A 21,722-nucleotide genomic window follows, 5' to 3' on the forward strand; every position below is an offset into this window, starting at 1 on the left:
CAGAAGAATACGTTTTTTCCAGGCACTTCTTCTTATACATTTTGAAACCAATAGCTTTAAAAAACTTTTGTCCGGGAAACTGCCCATAATTTTCTTCATGTACATTTCGTCGTCCATCAGGATGCATTCTTCGTACCTCGTTAGACCCTCATTGTACATACAACACTTTCGTGAACGTCTTTCGGTCACTTGAGACCGGTAAAAAGGAGCCCATAATGATGACTAGAATGCAACTGCTGTAACCCACAAATAGAAAACTTGTTTAGAATCAACGTAAAATCTGAACTTTTCGATTCGGATACTGCAGCGAATACAAAATTGCCAACCTTTTTAATGTTCATAGTTATCTTGAAGTATGTATATTTTAAATTTCTTACTTTAATCTTGTGTACAAAAAATAATAATTTAATTTAATTAAAAACCTATTTTCAGTATTTTTTATTACTTCTCCACTGTAGTTCGATAAGAATAATACTTTCTGAAGGTTGCTTTCCTCTCTTTCTCTCAATATGGATGTATATTCAGCTTATGTTGTTGTTGTTTTTTTTTTCGTAGGATAGTAGTTAAGTGATTTTTTGTTTAGTAAGTTTTCTCGTTCCGAATTAAGTTAAACCTGGTAGATTTCTCACTGTGTTTATCTTTTTTTTACCGAATTTTGCTCAGAATGTTCTATTTGAAATTTCCTCCAAAGTACACGTAAATGACAACTGTTAGTTTATTTTACTCTCTTGATTTTTTTTCCTTTAAATTACAATATTGAAGCGCAATCAGAAGATGGTTTGTTTCGCAGTTTACATTAGACTTCTAAACATATTCACACTTCTTTTACTGCTCCAGACAGAGCTCCAGGACGCATCAGATGATTTATTTTCTTCTTTTATTTAAATGTTTGATTTCTTGTTTCCATTAATCAATACCAACCACAAAACTTTTAAACACAACAAAACTATTGACGCACTCACGCTAGAAAACATACACACCGTTCACGAAGCAGCGAACAGCTGTTCACGTCGCAGGAAACTAACATTTACCTTTGCTTCTTCATCAACTGACTAAACCGAAGAAAGTTGAAAAGAAGTTTGCTTTTATTTTTCGTATTAATCACATAAGAACAATTTAAAACAATTGTCTTTTCTCTCCAGTCGCTCGGACGTGGAAAGACGGCTGCTGTTCCACTTTCCGACGACTTTCCAAGAGAGCTATAAGCGTTTTATTCATTCTATAATGTTTACCGTTCTGAGCTTCCGGGTAGGAGAAAGAGCAGTTTTTCTACTGATTTTTTTTCTTCTAATGCTGCCGCAGCGCACTCGCATTCTCACAAGCAATACCGTGCAAGAGATTGTTTTAACAACTATTCTTTTTACAAGTACCAGTTTACTGTTGTAAATTACTGCTGCGGATTTACGGTGAACAGAGGTCGTGAAGATAAGAGAACGAGGAAAAACAACTGTTAACGACTAACAGCAGCAAGAGTTTTGAGCTTGTTTTTTACCCAAAGTATTCTAACAAGAAGAATCCAGGCTGTCCTCAGTCATAAATAAACACGACACGAAGAGCTGGAAGTACATTGCATTGTTGCGTCTCTACGATAAGCATGTGATACGACTTAGAAGAAATGTCAAGATTTCGTAAGCTAAGAAACAATTGATTAACAAATGTTTGACGAATAACATTAAAAAATACGAGATGTGATTCGACAGGATGTCTGAAAAATCAATTTTGTTCGGAGAGCGAAAAGCAAATAGGAATTGTACTCTATATGGTTTCATAGATAAACTTTTTGTTTTCATGATTAAAAAAAAAATATAACGAAACCTATCTCCGCGCGAGCTGCAATCGTCGTTACAGTTGATGCTAACACAGCCACAATATAGACAAATGAAAAGCAAAATCCGTTGACGATTTTGCGCAACAAATAATTACTCTTACGTTCGTTCATTTAATAGTGAAAGAGTTTAAATAGATTAACTCGAGCTGGATCCCCCCCATGCGGGTTCCAGTATCGTCCCATTCTAGGGCAACTACTGCTAAAATAAGACGTGCCTTACACATCTCACTATGCAAAGAAATATATATTCACTGAAAAGTACAATTCTTACGAGTACGTACCATGCTATCACCCTAGACAGCTTTATCTATCTATCTATCTCTTTCTGTGCTGCTTTATCTTTACCGTCTTATTCTTGCACTTTGATAAATTCCTCCCTAGTGGAAGGCTTCATACGTCAGTATAAAGGAGAAAAAAAAGTATGATTCATCATAACGCGGCACTGAAAGCCGAATCGTCGCAAGAAAAGTACAGACGCTCACGCAACGGTTTCGAATAACGGACAGGAGACAAACCTCTGCTCTCTTTCTCGATCCATCTTCGGAATACATACATCGTAAATGGGATTACAATTTGGAATTGGATTCTCTGATTCGTTCTTCGTTTTCATCATGTTTTTTATGCTTCATTTTCGTTTTTCTTCCTTCTCTCTTTTGTTTACACAACACTGACAAGTTTACCTAAATATAATCGTTATTGATAAGTTAGAGTTAAAATTAACAACAGTTACCTACCGAGCTGGCTGCTCTTCGATTCTCACCTGTTGGTAATGTTGATACTGGTGGGAGGGGTGGCTGTAGCGGCGGAATTTCCGCTGCTGCCCCCAGCTGTGGATAAGGATGAGGACGAGGATGAGGAGCAGGCGGAGGACGACGAAGCGGACACAACCATAGTGGTAGCAGTAGCCACGGTATTGCTGCCACCTATCGAGGCGGCCACCACTGACGCTGCTGCTGCTGTGTTGTCGTTATTGCCGGCAGAAGCTGCAGCCGCAGCAGCAGCTGCTGCGGCAGCCGCCGTTGCTGGTGTCACTTGGATAAACTTGATACTATTGGTTGCATTGTTAGTAGCAAGCGCAACCGTAGTCGTACCATGCGAATCTAGCTGCTGCTGTTGATGCTGATGCTGCTGCTGTTGTTGTTGCTGCTGCTGCTGCTGCTGCTGTTGTTGTATCTGCTGCGCGCGAATACTCACCGCCGGTATCCGCTGAAAGCTTTTACTATTTACAATTGTGGTAGTTGATGAGCCTCCCAGCAGACTCTGTACCGTCGTTGTGTGCTGTTGCGTTTGCTGCTGCTGTAGGGTGCCTACACTGTTCACTAGCTTCTGTTGCTGAATGGGTTGGATAATATTTACAACTTTCGGATTTAATTGGGCCAGAAATTGGCCGCGACTGTTCTTAATGTTGGTGTATACTATCCGATTCTTGTCAGCATCGAACAGCATGTTAACAGTTTTCTCCAGCTTCACGTGCTGGCCAGGTTGGCCCACCACCGTGCTGCCTCCAGTTCCCGTCTGTCCCGCGATTGTGGCATCCGTTTGGAATTGAGCTTGTTGGGCTGCTTGCTGACCGGCAGCTACCAGGTTGGAATTGAGTGCAATTTTCTGCTGTAAGAACTGCGGCGACGATGTCAGTATGATCTTGTTCTGTGTCGGCTGCTGCGGATTCTGGCTGGTCGCCGACAGGATCGTGATTGGCTGCTGTAGCGAGTTCTGGTGAACCACGTTGTACGTGCTCGTTCCTCCGACATTGCCCTGCTGCTGCTGGAGCTGCTGCTGCACCATTTGAGCAGCGGCGCTGTGATTGACCGGTGTGGCCGATTTTACGATCATTTTCTGTGACGAAACGAGTGCTTTCGTTATCATCTCCAGCTGTTTTTTATTGAGATCTCCAGTTTTCTGGCCTGCGGCCAGCTTCTGGTTAATAAGCGTATGGAACTTAGGGTTGATGACGTTTTGTTTCACTGGAAGAAAAGAAACATTTTTCAGCACTTTGGATTAATGTTGTATTGATTGTTAGCAAACAAGAAAAATTGGTCAAATGTTAGTAATAAACAAAAATAAACACCCACCTGTCTTATCGTTCGGTCCATTCAACTGCTTCTTGAGGGTCGACGCACCGGCTGGGGTCGCCGTCAGGACATAAGTTTCACCCTGATGGGTAAGTCCGTGTTGAAGCTGTATTTGTTGCTGCTGCTGTTGCTGGTGTTGCACCAACTGCTGTCCTAGCTGCTGCTTCGTTGTCACCACCTGATTACCGCTAACAGTAACTATGTTGCCTCCACTGTTTGCCAGCTGCTGCATCTGCTGCTGGGACAAAACGATTGGCGTCGTATGCTGAACGATGTAACTTCCGGTTGGAGTTGAGGTACCACTACTACTGGCACTTCCCGCTGTCCCTGCACCAGTTGCAATAGTGATTTGAGCGGTTGATTGCTGCTGCTGTTGTTGTTGTTGAGGAATTACCGGTACAGTCGATTGTGTCGCTGCTACTAGAGGGTTTATCACTGTCTGAGACTGCTGCTGTTGGACCACTTGCACTGCAGGAGAAGTGATCAGGAATGATGTAGCAGCTGATGAAGCTGATGGTGGAAGGGTAGGCGTAGCAGCTTGCAGATGATTTACTGGTTCGAGCTTTATTTGAGGGAGGGAAATCGATTGCTGATGATAACCACTTCCAGCGGGCAGCACCACCGCGTTCGATTGGTGATTAGGAGCAGCTACTTGTGACGAAGAGGGTGAAGATGCCGCAAGCAGTTCGTCAGGAGGCTCGATTTTAATCTGGTCGGCGGGAATGGTAGCAGAGGCTGGCTCACTTGGTTCTTCAGTTTTCACCTCCGTTTCGGCCGCCGCCGCCGTTGCAGGCGCTCCGTTTTTTTCAGAAGCAGGAACATTCTCTTCGACATTGGGTTGAGGTCGGAAAATCTCCTCTTTGGGCGGATTGCGCACAACAAAGAAACTGCTCCCGACTTGGTAATTGCATCGCTTCAGAATCTTTCGTCGTTTGCTCTTGAATCGTTCAACAGTCGATGGCCGATCGAAACCTACCAACTCGGAACAATAACCAATTTTGTTTACCGCCACTTCCTCCACAGTAGGAACAACATTTATCAGTTCACCAACCGTGAGTGGATCCTCTTTAACGTCCGCGCCGGTGCCAGCACCGGCCTCATCCGTTCCCTCCAACTGATTAAGTATTCCATCTTCCAGGATTCCATTCCAAAAATTGCTCGTCTGGTTCAACGATTTCATATCGTCAATTTGGCACTCTTGCAAGATTTTGTCCAGCATCTTTTCATCCTCGTTGGATTCGTTTAAGCTAAGGTTCAGATCATTCAAACTGTCCCCACTGAGATTATTATCCGAATTAGAACAAGTTTCCAGCTTGACTCCCAAATCGTCGCCGTCCTTGCGGCCCGTTGCCGCAGCACTACCACTTGCGCTTCCACCATCCAGCCCCAATGGGTGTGGCTCAATGAGGGTATCCAAAGCGAAGGGTTTCGTTCGGTAGACGCTTTGCTCTGTCGGGCCAGAATTGAAGATGTCACCCGGCAGTTCGGCACCAATAGCTTGCAGCTCTAGTGCTATTCGATTTGCGTCCGTTTGGAACAACGGATCGTCGTGCAGCAGGTCAGCATCCTCCTCCAGTGGTACGGGTTCCGGAGTCTTCGGCCGGAAGTGCAGCCAACTGGATTGAATCTCGTCCAACAGGTCCGCATATACATTGGCAACGGCTCTACTGGATTCGGTCGACGGATCATCAGTGCCGAGGTTTTCATTCAACCGACTACTAGAAGATTGTCGCAAACTGCTTGATGTCATCCCTGGAGAAGTCGTCGACCTCGTTGTTTGATACTGGGACAGCACACGACTCTGCTCTACACTACCGCTAAAACTATTACTAAACGTTTGGATAAAATTGTTTCTATTGACATTAGTACTACTGCTGCTGCTGCTGCTGTTACTGCTACCCCCGTTCACTGGCCGACTGCTGTTGCTGTTGTTGCTGATCCGGCTCCTATAGCTATTATTTACATTGTCTATCATGTGCTCATAATCTTCCAGGACTTCTTGCTTCACCTCCACAACACCTTCGTCGCCAGCTTCACTTTTTATCACATTATTTTCTGAGTTATTCACATTACCACTAGTACTACAACTGCTACTACTATTACTACTAATTACAAACGCCGACGAGGACGCCGCCGTCGCTGATGTCCTCTCATCACTTAAATTCTCCTGTTTCACTTGCACCCCATCATCCCCAGTAGCGAGCCGTTCCTCGCCATCATGTCTTCGAACCAGGCCGACACCGGCCATAAACAGTTCGTCCAGGTCCGTTTCTTCCTTGATCACTAGCTGTTTTCTTCGCTTTATGCCACCACTGTACACTAGCAGACCACTACTTTCCTCCTTTCGCTTTCTGTCCACCGGATTTTCTAGCGCTGCTGACGTTGTTGTTGTTGTTGCTGCCGCTGTGGCAACCGGGATGACGATGCTTTCCTCCTCCGGTTCGGCGGACACTGCAGCGGCCGGTGTCGTTTCCGACTCGATAATCTTGTAGTCCAACCGGGCCCACAGATCGTCCAGGTCAGTCGTGGCGCGATCGATGATGACGCGGCCACCGCGTCCAATGCGCCGCCGAGCGAAACCAATGCAGCGAGGTCTGTGATGGGACAGAAAAAAATGTTTTTAGCATTTGATTACTAAATTTTCTAAAAACCTGAAAATGGATCATTTTTCTCGGAGCTATTACTCCTCGGAGCTTACATAAATCACGAGTACTACGTGCGAAGCCTCTTGTGCTCCCTCGCAAATTACTAAGAATATCAGGAATCCCACAGACAAGCAGTATGACACCATTAAAGTTTTCGGTTTTTCTTCAACTAGTGAGTTATGTTGTAATTCAATTCAAATGTTTTCAGTAATGTGATAAATGAAAAAAAAATAATATTAGAAAAATTACACTTAAAAAAGTGTCAATTATCATTATTTTTATATTAAGATTTTTTAGAATTGAAATACAGTCAGGTTTTTTTACGCGGTTTTTTTATACGCGGATTTTTTTTAGGGAGGTTCTTTTTACGCGGATTTTTGAATTAACGCGGTTTTTTACGCGGATTTTTGAATTAACGCGGTTTTTTTAACGGATACCGTGCTAATTCAAAATAAAATTTCGCGAATTTCTGAATAAACGTGGGTTTGGAACCAGAAACGTTTAAATGTTTATCTAGTAAAAGACTTAGTCCAAAAAATACCCTCCGCCCACCGTAAGATCCGGATGATCGTCAAAGAGGACAATTTTAAATACTGGTTCTAGAACGTCTCGGGTTTTTTCTAAAGCCCTTCTTGCTAGACTATTTTACGCGGAATTAAAAAAAAACGTGTTTTTTTACGCGGATTTTTGAATTAATGCGGTTTTTTACGCGGAATTTCGAAATTACGCGGTTTTTTAGGCGTTTTTTACGAGGTACGTATCTCCCGCGTAAAAAAACCTGACTGTACTAATGACAAAAAATACACAAGGTTTACAGCCCTACGGGTTAAACTTTAAAATCAACGTAAATTTTTCGCTATACATATAATAACATACATAAAAAAGTACGAAAATCCACGATAATATGCAAAAATAATGATAAATTTCGGTTCAACATCCCAAAATTATATAAAAACTATGTATTATCCTTGATAACAGACTTTTTTGCTTAGTCAGCTTTAGCATGGAGTTGCTCAGTGTGCGTCGGTAGCCAGTATGTTTTCCTTCAAGACTTCAGTTTTAAGAACATTCTGACAGCAGACCGTTAAATTGTCTGATAGAGTAGGTTGTTACGAACTTCTCGAAAAAGCTTTACCTTCAAGACATCAAAATTGTCTATACTCATGATAGCAAACATTAGTTGACCTATCCCTTTAACCCTCTCTTTACCATGGTTACTCTAGCGCACCACAGGTTTGGATGCGAAAAGCCTTTCGAATTAATTATCAATGCTACTCAGAATGCATAAGTATATTCTTGAACAATATACTGATTGTTCAAGAGTAAATTGAGATTGAATTAGTTTGTTGTTGTTCACAGTTATCAAACTTGTTTGTTATGCTAGAATCACTATAAGTGTGAAAATATTGTTTAAACTCGTACAAAATATTCTCATTAGGTCTGATCCGTGATTTTGATCTGGCTATTTTTTATCACTTTTAATTTTTTTTTTCCGTATAGTTTTACTGAACACTAACAAGGAAGAATAAAATGTTGATAAAAAAAGCATTCAAATGAATACAAGCGTTTGTTGTATAATATCCACTATGGGACTGGTATGCGATTACTCTTTAGATGGAACAAACCTGACCTGATATTTTATGGAAATTTTGCACAATGAATTATATCTTTCACATTTATTTTGAGAATCCTTGAAGGTTCTAACTGCTGGTGGTTATAACTCAAAATCGACGAAAATTCAGATGGGACTGATATGTGATTCACGGCAATATAGCGCTGTTTGTCCGTTTAAAAGATATCCTCAGCATAGTATTATTCCGCAGTGCCCTAGATCAGCGGTTCTCAACCTGGGGTACGCGTACCCCTAGGGGTACGTGAAAGCCTCTAGGGGGTACGCGAAAATAAAATCAGTAATGGCGGACAAAGCAATTTTTCTTTATTATATTTCATTTGTTCTACAATATTGCTCTTTAAACAGGATTGTAGCAATTGAACAAACCATTGTTTAGTTTGAAACCTGAACTAGACCTTTACAACATCATCTACCATTATTCTCTCCCACGCTGTGAGAACAAACCGAGCCAGGGGGTACAATTGATTTGAAAAATATCGCCAAGAGGCACGTGGACAAAAAAAGGTTGAGAACCGCTGCCCTAGATCTTGCAACATATCGGTAGCAAAAAAAACCCATGCGATGTTTCTTCGCGTTTAGATAGTCTCCAAGTAAATCAGTCGACATCGGCTCTTATAATTCGGTTTCGCAAAGGTAGCCGACCGAGAGCAAAGCGTAAGAAACGACGTTGGACAGATTAAACCATCCCGTTTTGGATAACGGAACAGTATTCGAGAGTGGAACGGATGAGCACACAATATAATGCCTCGAGGCAATACAAGCTGGCAAAGTGCTCCGCGATGCGTAAAATGAATCCCAAAGCTCTGGATGCCTTATCCACTATGTAGTAAACATGCCGTTTAAACGATAGTTGGCTCTCCAAGATAACGCCGAGGTCCTTTACATGGTCGACACGTTGATTTTCGGCACCACAGAGCTTATAGTTGAAGTTGGCAGGATGACAAATACGAGCGAAGGAAAATATAGAGCAATTCTCACTCTCGCCGGAGGCAGATTGCATCCACCAAGGAACGGATTTTCATGTAAATTTGCAAATCATCAGCGAAGGATAAACGAGGCCCAGTCAAGAACGTAGGTCACATCATTGAAGTACAACAGGAAGAATAACAGTCCCAAGTGACTGCCTTGTTGGATTCCGAATGAGGCCAAAAAAGCATTTGCTTGAAAATCATCGATTGTCACAATCAGTTTCCGACCGACAAGGTAGGAATGGAACCAACGTGATAAATACACAGCTACTGATACCAAATCTTTCGAGTTTGGCAATCGTAACAGCGTGATTGATTATGTCAAACGACGTAGACAAATCGGTATACATGAAGCCCTTCCGAGCGCGATCCGCCATGCTCTCGTAACATACGATGTGAAACACAAAAGATTTGAAGTTGTTGTTCTCCCCAAGGAGAAACGAGAAGCGTTGTTTCTCGCTCAGGTATTGTTGGAGTCATAATGACCAGCTCAAACAATTTTGAAATGGCACACAATGACGGAATTCCTCGAATACAAACATCTTTTCGGTGTCCTTTTTTGTGGACTGAAAACGGGGTTAGCCGATTCTCAATATGCTTTTTTCAAAACGCCGACGGAAGTCCATCCGGGCCTGATTTTGTTGATGATTCCAATATTGAGGCGGCTCGAGAGCTCCATCAATGTTGAGTCTGTTAAGATTATTTTCAACTATGAGCAAAACGTCGTGAGGGTGCCTTGGTCATCCGGGATCACTTCGTTACAAAAAGTACACGCGAATTTTCCGGCAAAGAGTTAGCAGACCTTCTACTCGGAGACATTTTTTCCGTTGAGAGTCATAGTTGAAGGTAGACTTAATTCTTTCGTTAAAGGTTACTATGGTGCTTATTACGGGAGTCACTTCACGGTGAAATATATTTCACTCTCACGCTCACTTCACTTTTTTAGGCCTATTCCCGATTCCACCTCAAGTGAGGTAACAAAAATCACCTCCGTGGAGTGAGATTGACAGTGAAGTGAAATTGAGAATAGGACAAGTAATAAATGAAATATGATTGTTTCCCAGCTCAAAAATCTCTAAGTCCCAGAAAATCGTTTTTCCGTTTTTTTAGATAACAACAGATCTTGACGTGTCCTGCATTTCTAAAACATTCGGCATAAAAAAATGTTTTTTTTTCGGTATCGAAAATTTCCTGAACTGCATTTTTTTTCATCGAGCAAAAAATGAAAATTTGACCGCTTTAAGGCACGGATCAAATTCTGATTCGTTTCGTTACTGAAGAATAAATCCAATATTTACCATTAGATCACAAATCAATCAACTTTAAAACTTGTGGCATCTTCGTGGAATCATTTCACTGTTCAAAATGGTAGTGAAATAATTCTACGCAAATCGTCGCTTTTTCCGTTCTCACTTCACTGAAATGACACTCATAATAACCCAGATTCCGCGGCAGATGTCACTTTGCGACGTTTTTTCACTTACGTGAGTCTCGTAAAAGGATTTTGTTCACTTCACTCTGATTTCACCGTGAAGTGACTCCCGTAATAAGCACCTATGTCTCCAAAATGTTTTTGGTTTAGCCTCCAAACTACGCTGAACAGTTTGCAGATGTCGTCTGAAACTCTGACTGGTCCTCTTGTACGCTAAATTCAACTTTTTGTAGTACTTACGCAACGTGCTCTATTTTGTCGTGTCCAGCGGTCTTCTATCTATACGTTATAGAAGACCAGCAAACTGGTACACTAAAGTCGCTTTTTACGCGGGGGATACGTGCCGCGTAAAAAAACCGCGTAAATTCCGGAATCCGCGTAAATTCCGGAATCCGCGTAAAAAAACACGTAAATTCCGGAATCCGCGTAAAAAAACCAGCGTTAATTCTGCATTCCGAGTGAAGGGAAACCGAAATCCGCGCAAATAAAAATACCGTGTAAATTCCAGAATCCGCGTAAAAAAACCGCGTAAATTCCGGAATCCGCGTAAAAAAAAAACGCGTAAAAAGCGACCTTAGTGTATATTGAAAACTAGAAAAAAATATACCTAACTGAGGATTAATCGAAAAACCGTAGCCGACAAAAGTAAGGCTTTATTTTATGAAACAAACTTACTCAAGACACTAAATACATAAAATCAATTTTTCACAGTCAAATATAGAACGATCACGATTTTTCGAGTTTCAACAATTGTGGATGTCATGAAATGTAATACTTAGGATGTGTAGAAAACATTTTGGAAGTTATTTTATAATATGATGGTTGAAAAACCTGCTTTACAATGAGTATTTCGTCGTTTTTATATCACTTTCACTTTATATTATATTATACTACTTTATATTTTACGACCTTCAAAAGGACATTGTCCAAAAATGTACCGTACGACGATTTTGGAATATGACCAGAAATTCACTACGTCACTGGAAATACTGGAGGGTAGTGCCTTACTTGCTTGACCAAAGGTGATGGAGCAAGTGAAACAACAGTACACCACCGCCAGGAAATTTGCGACTTTTTACGGGCCCACGATCGCAACGGAAAAGTTCGAATTTAGGACCGAACACTTGATGAGAGAGTGTACGCGATTGGCTCAACCCTCTAGTGCCCAAGTTAATTTCTAGACGGGCTTCGGTAAAATCACTATGAATCATTATAAACACTTTTTCAATATTTATTAAAGCATTTTAGAGGTTTGACTGAAGCCCGCCAAAAGGCGACATTGGGCACTAGAGGGTTAATTATCGTAGAAATTCGACCTAGAAACTTTTTTATCAATTTCTACTACTGAACAATGAAATAAGAATGATAACTGAAATATCACAGAAGTGTACAAAAGTAGGTATTACCGTTTGGGTTATTTCGTTCCGACGTTACAACTTAGTTTTAGTTTCCGTAGAATGTACCCCAATATAGTGCGGTAAGACGTAGCTCTACGTCAAAACGTCAAGTGTTAATAATGTTGAAAATTTCAACACTGCCAAAAGTTATGAATGTAATAAACGACCAAAATCCAAAATTTCAAGAATTTCAACAATCATTATTTTAAATTGAATATTTTCAGCAGTAGAAAAAAAATAACAAGATCACACGAACGGCATGAACAAATCCTAAAATGGTTTAACTATCGAAAATTGGTAAAAAATATGAAAAATATCGTAATTGACGAAAAATCAACAAGGTTAAAAACATTACAAATGGCGCCTAAACCGTCAAACAAATGCCAATAATACAGTAATTACACGCACAAAAAATCCTATGCAAAAATTTCAAACCCGTATTTATTTTGTTCGCACCTTAGGATGACACTTTTTGTTGCAGGATTACCTAAAAAAATCGACTCTTTTTGAAATTTTCAACTTTCGGAAATTTGTAACTTTTGAGCCGATTCAACGAAATCGGTTGTTGAATGTAGTTAGTGAACCTTTCGAAGTAAAATAGAAAACTGTTCTCCATAAGCACCATGCGTATCCAGTGGAAAAAGTAGACATATGCGTTTCATGTGAGTTTCACGACGAATTCATCTACTGGTAAAGTGAAAAGCATTTGAGTATCTGATATCTATCACGTTTTATGCAACGTATATTTTTATTTATTTCTATAATTCTTAATAGATCGCAAATGGTTTTCAGAAATTATCGAAATATATTCCGTAATAAATCGGGGGTATACCGATTCGTAAATGAATAAAACGGCATAAAAACTGATTAATATTACGACATTCGTCGACGATAGTTACCGCTGAAGCTGTTTGTATTCAGGTAACTCCTCTACCTCTGAACTAAAGCTGTGTAAACCCTCTTAACCTGTAAGGTTAAGACTGGATATTATTTAGATTTTTTGAAAACTCACTTATTTACAAGCCATCGAGAAATTCTGTTTTGTATGCTGACACTGAATCAAACAACAGCTTCGCCATTTTGATTTAAGGCTATTTTCGCACAGAGAATTCACGCGATACATCCTGTTTGACGTTTTCCAGTTCAGTTTCTATCTTGTGAATTAATCCTTACAACCTCCGCTCTCAGTGCTGCATCACATTGGACGCATGTCTTTTGACCTCCTACTATTTCCTGATTGTTTTCATGAAACCTGCCATGAAAACATGACGAAATGCAGTATTGTTTCTGTCTAGCTGCGAAATATTGGCCAAACTGTTTTTCATGGCTTCCGCATATAGTTTGCAAACGTTGAACACCAGACCGAAGTTTGAACAAAATTCATTCTCGCGATGTTAAGTGCGATCGATTGTGATTTTCAGCTGTACAATTACTTTTTAAACTCCAACCTATTGAACACACCATTTTTTTCACTGTCGTGAAAACTTAAATCAACCTGCGTATGTTTTGACAGAAACCACGTTATGAAAACACAGGAATAATCCATCAGAAAGGCCATGAGAAACCCACATTTGAGATGTGAAATAGTGCATTTGTTTCGAGTGCGTTTCAACATTCGGCCACATTTGTTGTGTGAATTTAACGAACTCGTTATTTTAAAAGATTTATATCTCCACAACGGCGCATATTGCATTTTGTGGATAGGTGATTCTTATGTAAAATTTTCCGCTGAACACATTGGTGACATCAGATTTAAAAAAAAATTGGGGGTGTTTTGAGATAAACGAAGTTTTAGTTTTGAAACGTGAAAATATCAATATTGGCAACACTGTTTGCTAAATCTAATGATGCCATTCGAGTGTAAATTTATTAACCTTTAAAAAGAGTTTTTCCAAAACATGGAAAATGAATTTTTGTCAAAAAATACAAAAATGGAGAGCCCCGCAATTGGAGGGGGTTGTCCGATTGACCCAAAACTCTGGATTTTTCAGTTTAGACCTAAGACAAGTCATTTAATTCATTTTGAAGCGAATCGGAGAGGGTCGTTGCATTGGCCTGATCACTTGACATGGAATGACTCCTATATATAATGAACAAGATCGCGCCAAATCACCGATGGTCGAATATCGACCATTTTTGATTTGAATGAAACTTTTCACACGTATTTGGCTCAGCAAACTGAGCATTTTCCACAGATGGAGTGATTTTTTACACCCATGAGTTAAATTCTAAAAGGGCGTATGCCTTTTGGCATAGGTTTTATTCGAAGCATTGTAGCCCAGAAACCGTTGGTTGTATAGAAAAACCGTCTGAGGATGAGTTGCAGGGAATTAAAAATGCATTATAAAAAAAAATATACACTGTACAAAAAAAATTTTTTTTTAACAAAAAAATTAAAAATAAACATTAAATTTCAATTTAAAAAAAAGAGTTGAATTTTTTTTTTAATTTTTTTTTTTTAAAGAAACTTGACGTTAATACGCAACTTCAAAAAAAAAAGTCCAGGATGGAGAAATGAAAAATTATTTTTTTATGGTAGATTAATTTTTTTATGAATTGTATATTTTTGATCAAGCATTCCAATGAACGTATGGTTTTTGCTGGAGAACCATGGACAAATTAAGAAAAACGTGTATGTTCCTAAATTTTAATAATTGTTTGAGCTTAAATTAGAAATAACTCGAAAACTAATGCTTTTAGAATGTTAACTACCAAGAGCTTTTTGATTTAAAATGACTCTCTGCATCTTTTAAAATCATCAGAATACAAATATTTTGAAAAATGTTTGAATTAGAATTTTCATAAAAAAATTAATCTACCATAAAAAAATAATTTTTCATTTCTCCATCCTGGACTTTTTTTTAAAAGTTGCGTATTAACGTCAAGTTTCTTTAAAAAAAAATTAAAAAAAATCAACTCTTTTTTTTTAAATTGAAATTTTATGTTTATTTTTAATTTTTTTTGGTCAAAAAAAATTTTTTTGTACAGTGTATATTTTTTTATGGTGCATTTTCAATTTCCTACAACTCATTCTCAGACAGTTTTCTATACAACCAATGGTTTCTGGGCTACAATGCTTCGAATAAAACCTATGCCAAAAGGCATACGCCCTTTTAGAATGTAACTCATGGGTGTAAAAAATCACTCCATCTGTGGAAAATGCTCAGTTTGCTGAGCCAAATACGTGTGCAAAGTTTCATTCAAATCAAAAATGGTCGATTAAATTTTCGCGTATTTCCAGGCGATTTGAAATGATTTTGCTCTAATCGTTAACTCGATTATATAAAACCGAATCATATATAGGGGCCTATTACAGAAGACGAGGCGACTGGCGAGTTACTCGCCTGACCTATTTTGGTATAGTAAATGGATTTTGGACGAGTAACTCGTCTGAACACTGCTCGACTTATTCGTCACTCAGCTATAAACGGCCAAAGTTTCACTCGCGAAGATGTAGAAAACTTCAACCATGTCATCAAATCATCAAATGACATGATACGGTGCTAATTTCAAAATACACGCTGAAGGAAAGAAATGTGTGCGTAATATCCCAACCAACCACTCTTCAAGTTTCTTCATGAAACTAGAACGATCACTATCGATTAGTTTTGAACCTGTACCGATTGATTTCAGTTGTTATCGTTTCATGAACGTGCATAGAGAGTTGTTGATCGGGATGAGTCATCAGTTTTATTTGAAAGCACCCGATAGGAAAGAAACCCGTAATAAAATCTGTTTGACAGCGAAAATGTTTATCGTGATTCGATGACAGTAGCCGGGAGTAATTGAACGAAAAGGAAACTGTTCAAATTGAAATGACTGTGCGTAATGTTCAGTTTCAATGCTATGTTGCGAAAAAGTAAAGCTCTGGTTGTTATCAAATATACGCATTGATGTATTTCTACATGAGAAATAATCGATGCCAAAAATCATCGTTAAAAAGTGTAAAAAGAGACCTTACTTTATGCGTGTGGTGGAAATTTAAACAGTGAACGGCAAAAATACGCTAAACAATAATTACAACACATAATCAATTTTTCTTTTATTTAAATTTTTTTATAAATAAAACGTACAAAAAAAATGTTATAATTCATTTTTGCGCAATATTTTAGTGGCGGATAATTTTCGTAAACTGCTCGGATAATTTCAAAACTCATATCAATCTGCAATTAGGTGATTATTTTCAAAATATTTGAGTCGGCAGAAAATTATTTCTCGCATTGCGTTTTTCTCGTCTAATATCTGCGAAAAAGACTCTATACAGTATAGAGATCTCAATATCAGCATGAAAGCACTAAAAAAATTACACAATCTCAAATTTTACATAGAAACAGACGTCGTATTATCGAGTTATCATTATCAAAAATGTATACATTTGAAACTCACTTGATAAAAATCTTCAAAAAAAAAAAAACAGAAACCGATCAAGAAATGATATGATTCTCATTCGACTCTTCAAGTTCCAACCTTCAAATGTACTACAACTTGGTTATTGCCTGATTTGCTAGTGTGATCAGCAAAGACAATTAATTTGATTGTAGAAAATTTATCTTCCTGTTGTAATTATAGACGACGAAAGTAATTTTCATCCGCGTCCCATGGAAACAGGAATGCTATCGTAAAAAAAACTTCTGGGTACAGTAGTGATGTCGGGAGAAAACAAAATAAATCATTGTACATTACTCACAAAGAATTGTACTACAACTTGGTTATTGCCTGATTTGCTACTGTAAACAGCAAAGACAATTAATTGAATGTAGAAAATTTATATTCCTGCTTTAGTTATAGACAACGAATGTGATTTCCATCCGCGTCCCATGGAAACAGGACTGTGAAACATTAATCGATCAACCTAACGTCACTACCGTACATGTTTAAGATAAGATTAGATTTTGTACTACAACTTGGTTATTGTTTAGTTTGCTTTTGTAAACAGCAAAGACAATTAATTGATTGCAGTAAATTATTATCCCTGCTTTAATTATAGACAACGGATGAGAGTTCAACCCGTGTCCCATGGAAACAGGATTGTCAACCTTTCCTCTGTGAATCGCCGCTTACCTTGGATGTCGTAGAGAAGTCAGCGTATACCGATACCTCGGATCTGCCTTGCCATTGTCCTCCTTGGATTCCCACGGCCAATTGCCGAAATCATTCGTAATGGGCTAAAAGTATATGGTGCCATTTGATTTAAGCTGTTCGATGATAAAGCAAACAATGTCTAACAAACCTTATGATATTGACTAAATTTGCTCCGCCGAAATGCATACGTGTGCTCCTCCTCGGGAGTGGCGGTACCCTGCAGGTTAGCGAGTTCCTCGTCGTCGGAGGACAGTGCCGGGTCGGCGGAGCCTAAAATATCCAGCGACCATGGTTATAATCCACCCTAAAAAGCAACAGATGAAAAGCAATATCTCACCGGTGCCAAGTCCGCCTCCGATGGCGCTTTCGGCCGACTTCTGCATTGCGCTTCCACCGATGCCGGCGCCCGCTGGATGATACTGATAGTGGTAACCAGCCGAGCCCGCTCCGGAATGACCCATACCGACCCCGGAGCTGCCGGCCACTGCTGCACTGTTTGCCGAGGAGCGTTCCTTGGGGATTTTATGTTTCCGCTTCTTATACTGACGCTTCTCTTTCCGCCCAGTGGCCAGCGCTTCAGCATCTCGCTTGTTGGAACTGCTGCCGTGATAGTGCGACGACGCCCCACTCCCGTACACCGCTCCCGTCCCAGAACTGCCGGTAACACCCGAGCCGGAACCAGCCAGCGCGGAATGGTGCGATGAATATTGATTCGAGTAGATTGGCGCAAATGCAGGTCTGTAAAGATTAGCGTGAATAATTGGAGCCATCGCTACTGTAAGTACTACTAACCTAGTGGCTTTCGTTGCTGTGGAGGTATATTCAGCTAGCAGCTGCCCGTTGAAATCTTGCGTCTGATAGCGCTTCTCGTAAATTTCGATACTCAGATGCAGCTGTTCGCGTTTCATCTTCTCGCGCCGTTTAATCATTTCCAGCAGGGTTACCGCTCGACTGAGATCTCGCCTAGAATTAACATTTCATCAGTAGAAGAAGAGATTCCAACCTAGCCAGTACAAACCTCAATTTCAGCATCTTCTCATAGGAGGACTCATCGTTTTTGCGATTCTTCCTGGTCTGCATCTTCTCCGTTCGCCTCCGGAATGCCAGGTATGGATTATTTGGGGTCGTATTGCCCCTACTTTCTGTTTTCACCGACAGGATCAGGGGATGTTGCTAAAAATGGGCGAAGAGATGGTTACAGACGGAAGCAATTGGAAGATTTTTCGTTTGCTTCTTACGGTTTTCAAACGCTTGTTTAGCCAGTAGTCGTACACGGCTATGCTAACTTCATCGTCCTGCTTCAGCAGTGCTTTGGCTTCATTCAGCGTCACCACCGTCTGGCCGGAACTTCTCTCCAGACGGTCCATCATCGTTTCAAACCTCAACGCGTCCAGATCCAGCCGCTTGCCCTGGGTGTTGATCCACTGTTCGTCCCCGCTGTCCATATCGTAGTCGGGTACATCCTGCTCCAGGTTCAGCGCTACGGAGCCAACGAAAGAATATTTAAAACTAAGCTCTTCCGTGTTCGATAGAAAGGACTTACGCTGCATGTGAATCATCTGCTTCGGCATCTTGTAATCCTGCGGATAGTACCGTTCGTAGAACTCCGAATCGGTTGCTTCAAACACCTCCGGCGTGGGAATGATTAATCCTGTACATATTGCTCGCTGCAGGTGGTGCTCCTAGATTGCGAGATGGAAAAATTCCAATGTTAATACCTTATACTTTGAGTCTACGATTCTAAGCAGAAGACTAAATAATTTTTTTAACCCCTTCTTCACCATGGTTACTCTAGAGCACCAAAGGTTTAGATGCAAAAAGCCTTTCAAAATATTTATCAATGCTACTTAAAACGCATGAATATGTTTTTGAACAATATACTGATTGTTCAAGAATATATTTTTGCATTTTAAGTAGGATCTGTAAATATTTTGAAAGGTTTTTTTTTGCATCCAAACCTGTGGTGCTCTAGAGTAACCATGGTTTACTACAGAAAAATGTTTGTCTTCATTTCTCCGTTTGTTAAAGCCAGCGGCTTATTAGCTGACCTACAAAGCTTTCGAAATATTTTTTTTCTAGGCTTTTATAAAACGCAAATGCATTTAGTCCTATTTTATGTTTCGAGAAATCGTAGCTTGTATGAGGCAAGTGATAGTACGTTCTTCAAAGATGTCCAGCGAAAAATATTAGAAAAAACACGGATCTAACGCGAATGACTTTCAAGAAAAGGCGCTGAAATAAGATTACTCTTTTACATAAAAAGTTCATTCACGACCCTGAATCTTCTGGGGATTCTCGTCAATACCTTTGAAAACATCTTTGGAGATCCACACAACCTCTGTAAATACTTCGTTCATTCCTTTCCCTAGAATATTTCCGATACATTTTCCATTCGATGATGTGTAGTTCGAAACAGGATGTTAGTGTACAGAGCACTACTCCGCTAATTCGCCAAATCAACGACGCCAAATGTTCAATAATAAATGACTTCGCTATTTTTTCAACTAATTAGCGAGCCTAATTAATTTGCAAAATTCGCAGATAGGCGACAAAAAAATGGATTCATTTCGATCAAATCAATGCAAATCTAACTTTCTAATTTTACACAAAGGATAACACCCTTTGGGACGCTTTACATATTTATCGTGTATTTTACTATACATTGTTGATTAATTTCCCATATGGTCTAGTGACAAGAACATCATTCCATGACAAGAAATTGAAGCTGCTTTTAAACTTTGATTTAGCTGCAAGCTACCCAATAGTAAGTGTGTGCATATCAAATATTGCTGCTACAATAAGATATCGATTGAATCATATGTATTAACACATAAGTGTAGAACAAGTTCCTCAAATAACACAATACCCAGCAGTGTTAACATTATGAAATATACCAGATCGAATGAAACAAAAATCAAAAACACTTCAAAATATTAGTTTTAACTGAATTCAAAATATGCAATACTTGATTAAGCTATATTCAATCAAGTGGCAATTCAACGATTGAGGTTTATTCGTAAACACTTTTCATATTTAATATTAAATAGATAAAAACCAATATCTCTTAAATTGAACTGATCAACAAAAGTAAACCGGTCGTAAACCAATTTGAACAATAGAACTGTATTATGAAATTATTAGCCAACAGAATATATTATATTTTCCAATACACCAATTAAAAAAATAATCCAGCTGCCGTATAACCGTAAACCACAAGCAGGTTTGGTCATAGTTTCACTAAGCCATCGCATAAATGAAAAGATAAAAAATAACTATAAAATTGCACAATTTAAGATAAGCAAGAAAATATAGCAAAGAACAAAAGCATTTTTTTATTGTTCCTGCAAACCCCGGGAAATTCGTCACCGGTTCGTTTCGTCACGACACCAGAGTTCGACATGATGACACGATAATGTACTGTTATTAGTAAATAAAAACACTACCCACAGGTCGACGAATGTGTAGGTTTTTTTTAAAGAGCCCGAACTGTCAAACAAAATACACATGCATGCAGGCAATTTAGCGCGCCAACCATCACTCGAGTGCACCCCTAACCGGGCCGAAAGTAAACAAAGCCGTTTTTCGGCCGGTTCCCGTGCCGACCGGAAGTAGCTCGCCAATCGGCCCGACAAAGTACCGCTGGTAGGTGGTTTTGCGACCGGTTTCACCACGGAACAAACGAAAATTTTCCACCTTTTCAGACCGTCTGCCGCCATCCGGGATTTGCTGGTTTTACCAAGATGGCGGCACACGAAACCTCGTTTTTCGCTTGCTGCGCACCAATGGCGAACGAAAAAGCAAATTTTCTGAGCACTTTTTTCTTACCGATTCTTCCTCTTTTTCCATCCCACTGGGCATCTGTGGCACGGCCCGGTTGATGGCCGAGTATTCCGGAAGATCCGGCAGCTCCTCGGCCAAATATATAGGCATTGGTTTCGAGGGATCAAGGGCCCTCGCCCGAAACGAAAGCTTCGACATCTTTTTTTGCTACTCCTCTTTCTCGCTTGCTCCAGTGGCTGCTAGTGCTAGTGAAACGCCTATTTGTTGACTGTCACCTCTGCTTCTTTCTCTTTTTCTCTTTCTTCTCTCACACTACCGATCGAACTGGAAGTGCGTGCAAAAAAACGGGGACCCAAACCAAGAAAACCAAACGGAAGAAAAAAACACGCGAAAATCTACTTCCAAGGTCCGCTAGGAGGTCCACCGGGACCCGGTAACACGACCCGGAACGTATCCTAGTTCATTCCGGTAGTCACTGCGCTCTCGCACTCAGTCACAAACGGGGAAAAACAATTTTCTAATCTTGCTTCTAGAGCGTGGTTACGGAAAGCCATAATGGCGGCTCTAGTCAACTACTGCGCTCTTGAGCAGCTCAACCGAGCCGTGGTCGCGGTGGACGCGAATTTTCGTGCACTACTACTACCAGCAGAACCAACGTCGGCCGACACACATGTAAACATGTACAGAACACGTTCGGTGTATGTCAAAATTACTACCGAGGATTCGTACGACTTTTGATAGTGTTGAGCCATTAATATAACAACTAATTTTAATTTGCAAAAATATTAATCAGAACTTTCTTCATCTGTAAAGAAATAATCATTTTCTTATGCGCTATGGTGTTTTTCCGTTCACAGCGCGAATTGGTGCATGCGACGAGAATAA

The 21,722-nt window shown here is 39.9% G+C and overlaps 1 protein-coding gene across 3 annotated transcripts; it reads right to left on the bottom strand.

The window, feature by feature from the left end:
• Positions 1-327: 327 nt before the first annotated feature.
• Positions 328-21,426, bottom strand: LOC129727526 (uncharacterized). Of its 3 annotated transcripts, XM_055685437.1 has the most exons (11): positions 20,883-21,426; positions 18,601-18,739; positions 18,296-18,537; positions 18,076-18,230; positions 17,850-18,020; positions 17,395-17,795; positions 17,206-17,327; positions 17,037-17,140; positions 3,901-6,494; positions 2,563-3,819; positions 328-2,508 (listed from the first exon to the last, which is right to left on the bottom strand). In XM_055685437.1, the coding sequence occupies exons 1-10, from the start codon at positions 21,033-21,035 to the stop codon at positions 2,585-2,587; spliced, it is 5,316 nt and encodes a 1,771-aa protein (XP_055541412.1). In that variant the 5' UTR covers positions 21,036-21,426; the 3' UTR covers positions 328-2,508; positions 2,563-2,584. The 3 variants fall into 3 exon arrangements, with proteins under 3 accessions (XP_055541412.1, XP_055541413.1, XP_055541411.1); XM_055685438.1 differs by having other exon boundaries at positions 328-3,792; XM_055685436.1 differs by having other exon boundaries at positions 328-3,819.
• Between the last annotated feature and the right edge of the window lie 296 nt (positions 21,427-21,722).

Source organism: Wyeomyia smithii, chromosome 3 (assembly GCF_029784165.1).
Source record: "Wyeomyia smithii strain HCP4-BCI-WySm-NY-G18 chromosome 3, ASM2978416v1, whole genome shotgun sequence".
In the NCBI taxonomy this organism is placed as follows: Eukaryota; Metazoa; Arthropoda; class Insecta; order Diptera; family Culicidae; genus Wyeomyia; species Wyeomyia smithii.

Excerpts from the sequence above, each read along its gene's own strand:
- LOC129727526 (XM_055685437.1), bottom strand. The coding sequence starts at position 21,035 with ATGTCGAAGCTTTCGTTTCGGGCGAGGGCCCTTGATCCCTCGAAACCA. Across the intron at positions 18,740-20,882 it reads TGGAAAAAGAGGAAGAATCG|GAGCACCACCTGCAGCGAGC; the intron begins GTAAGAAAAAAG and ends CTCGCAATCTAG. Across the intron at positions 3,820-3,900 it reads TGGACCGAACGATAAGACAG|TGCTGAAAAATGTTTCTTTT; the intron begins GTGGGTGTTTAT and ends ATTAATCCAAAG.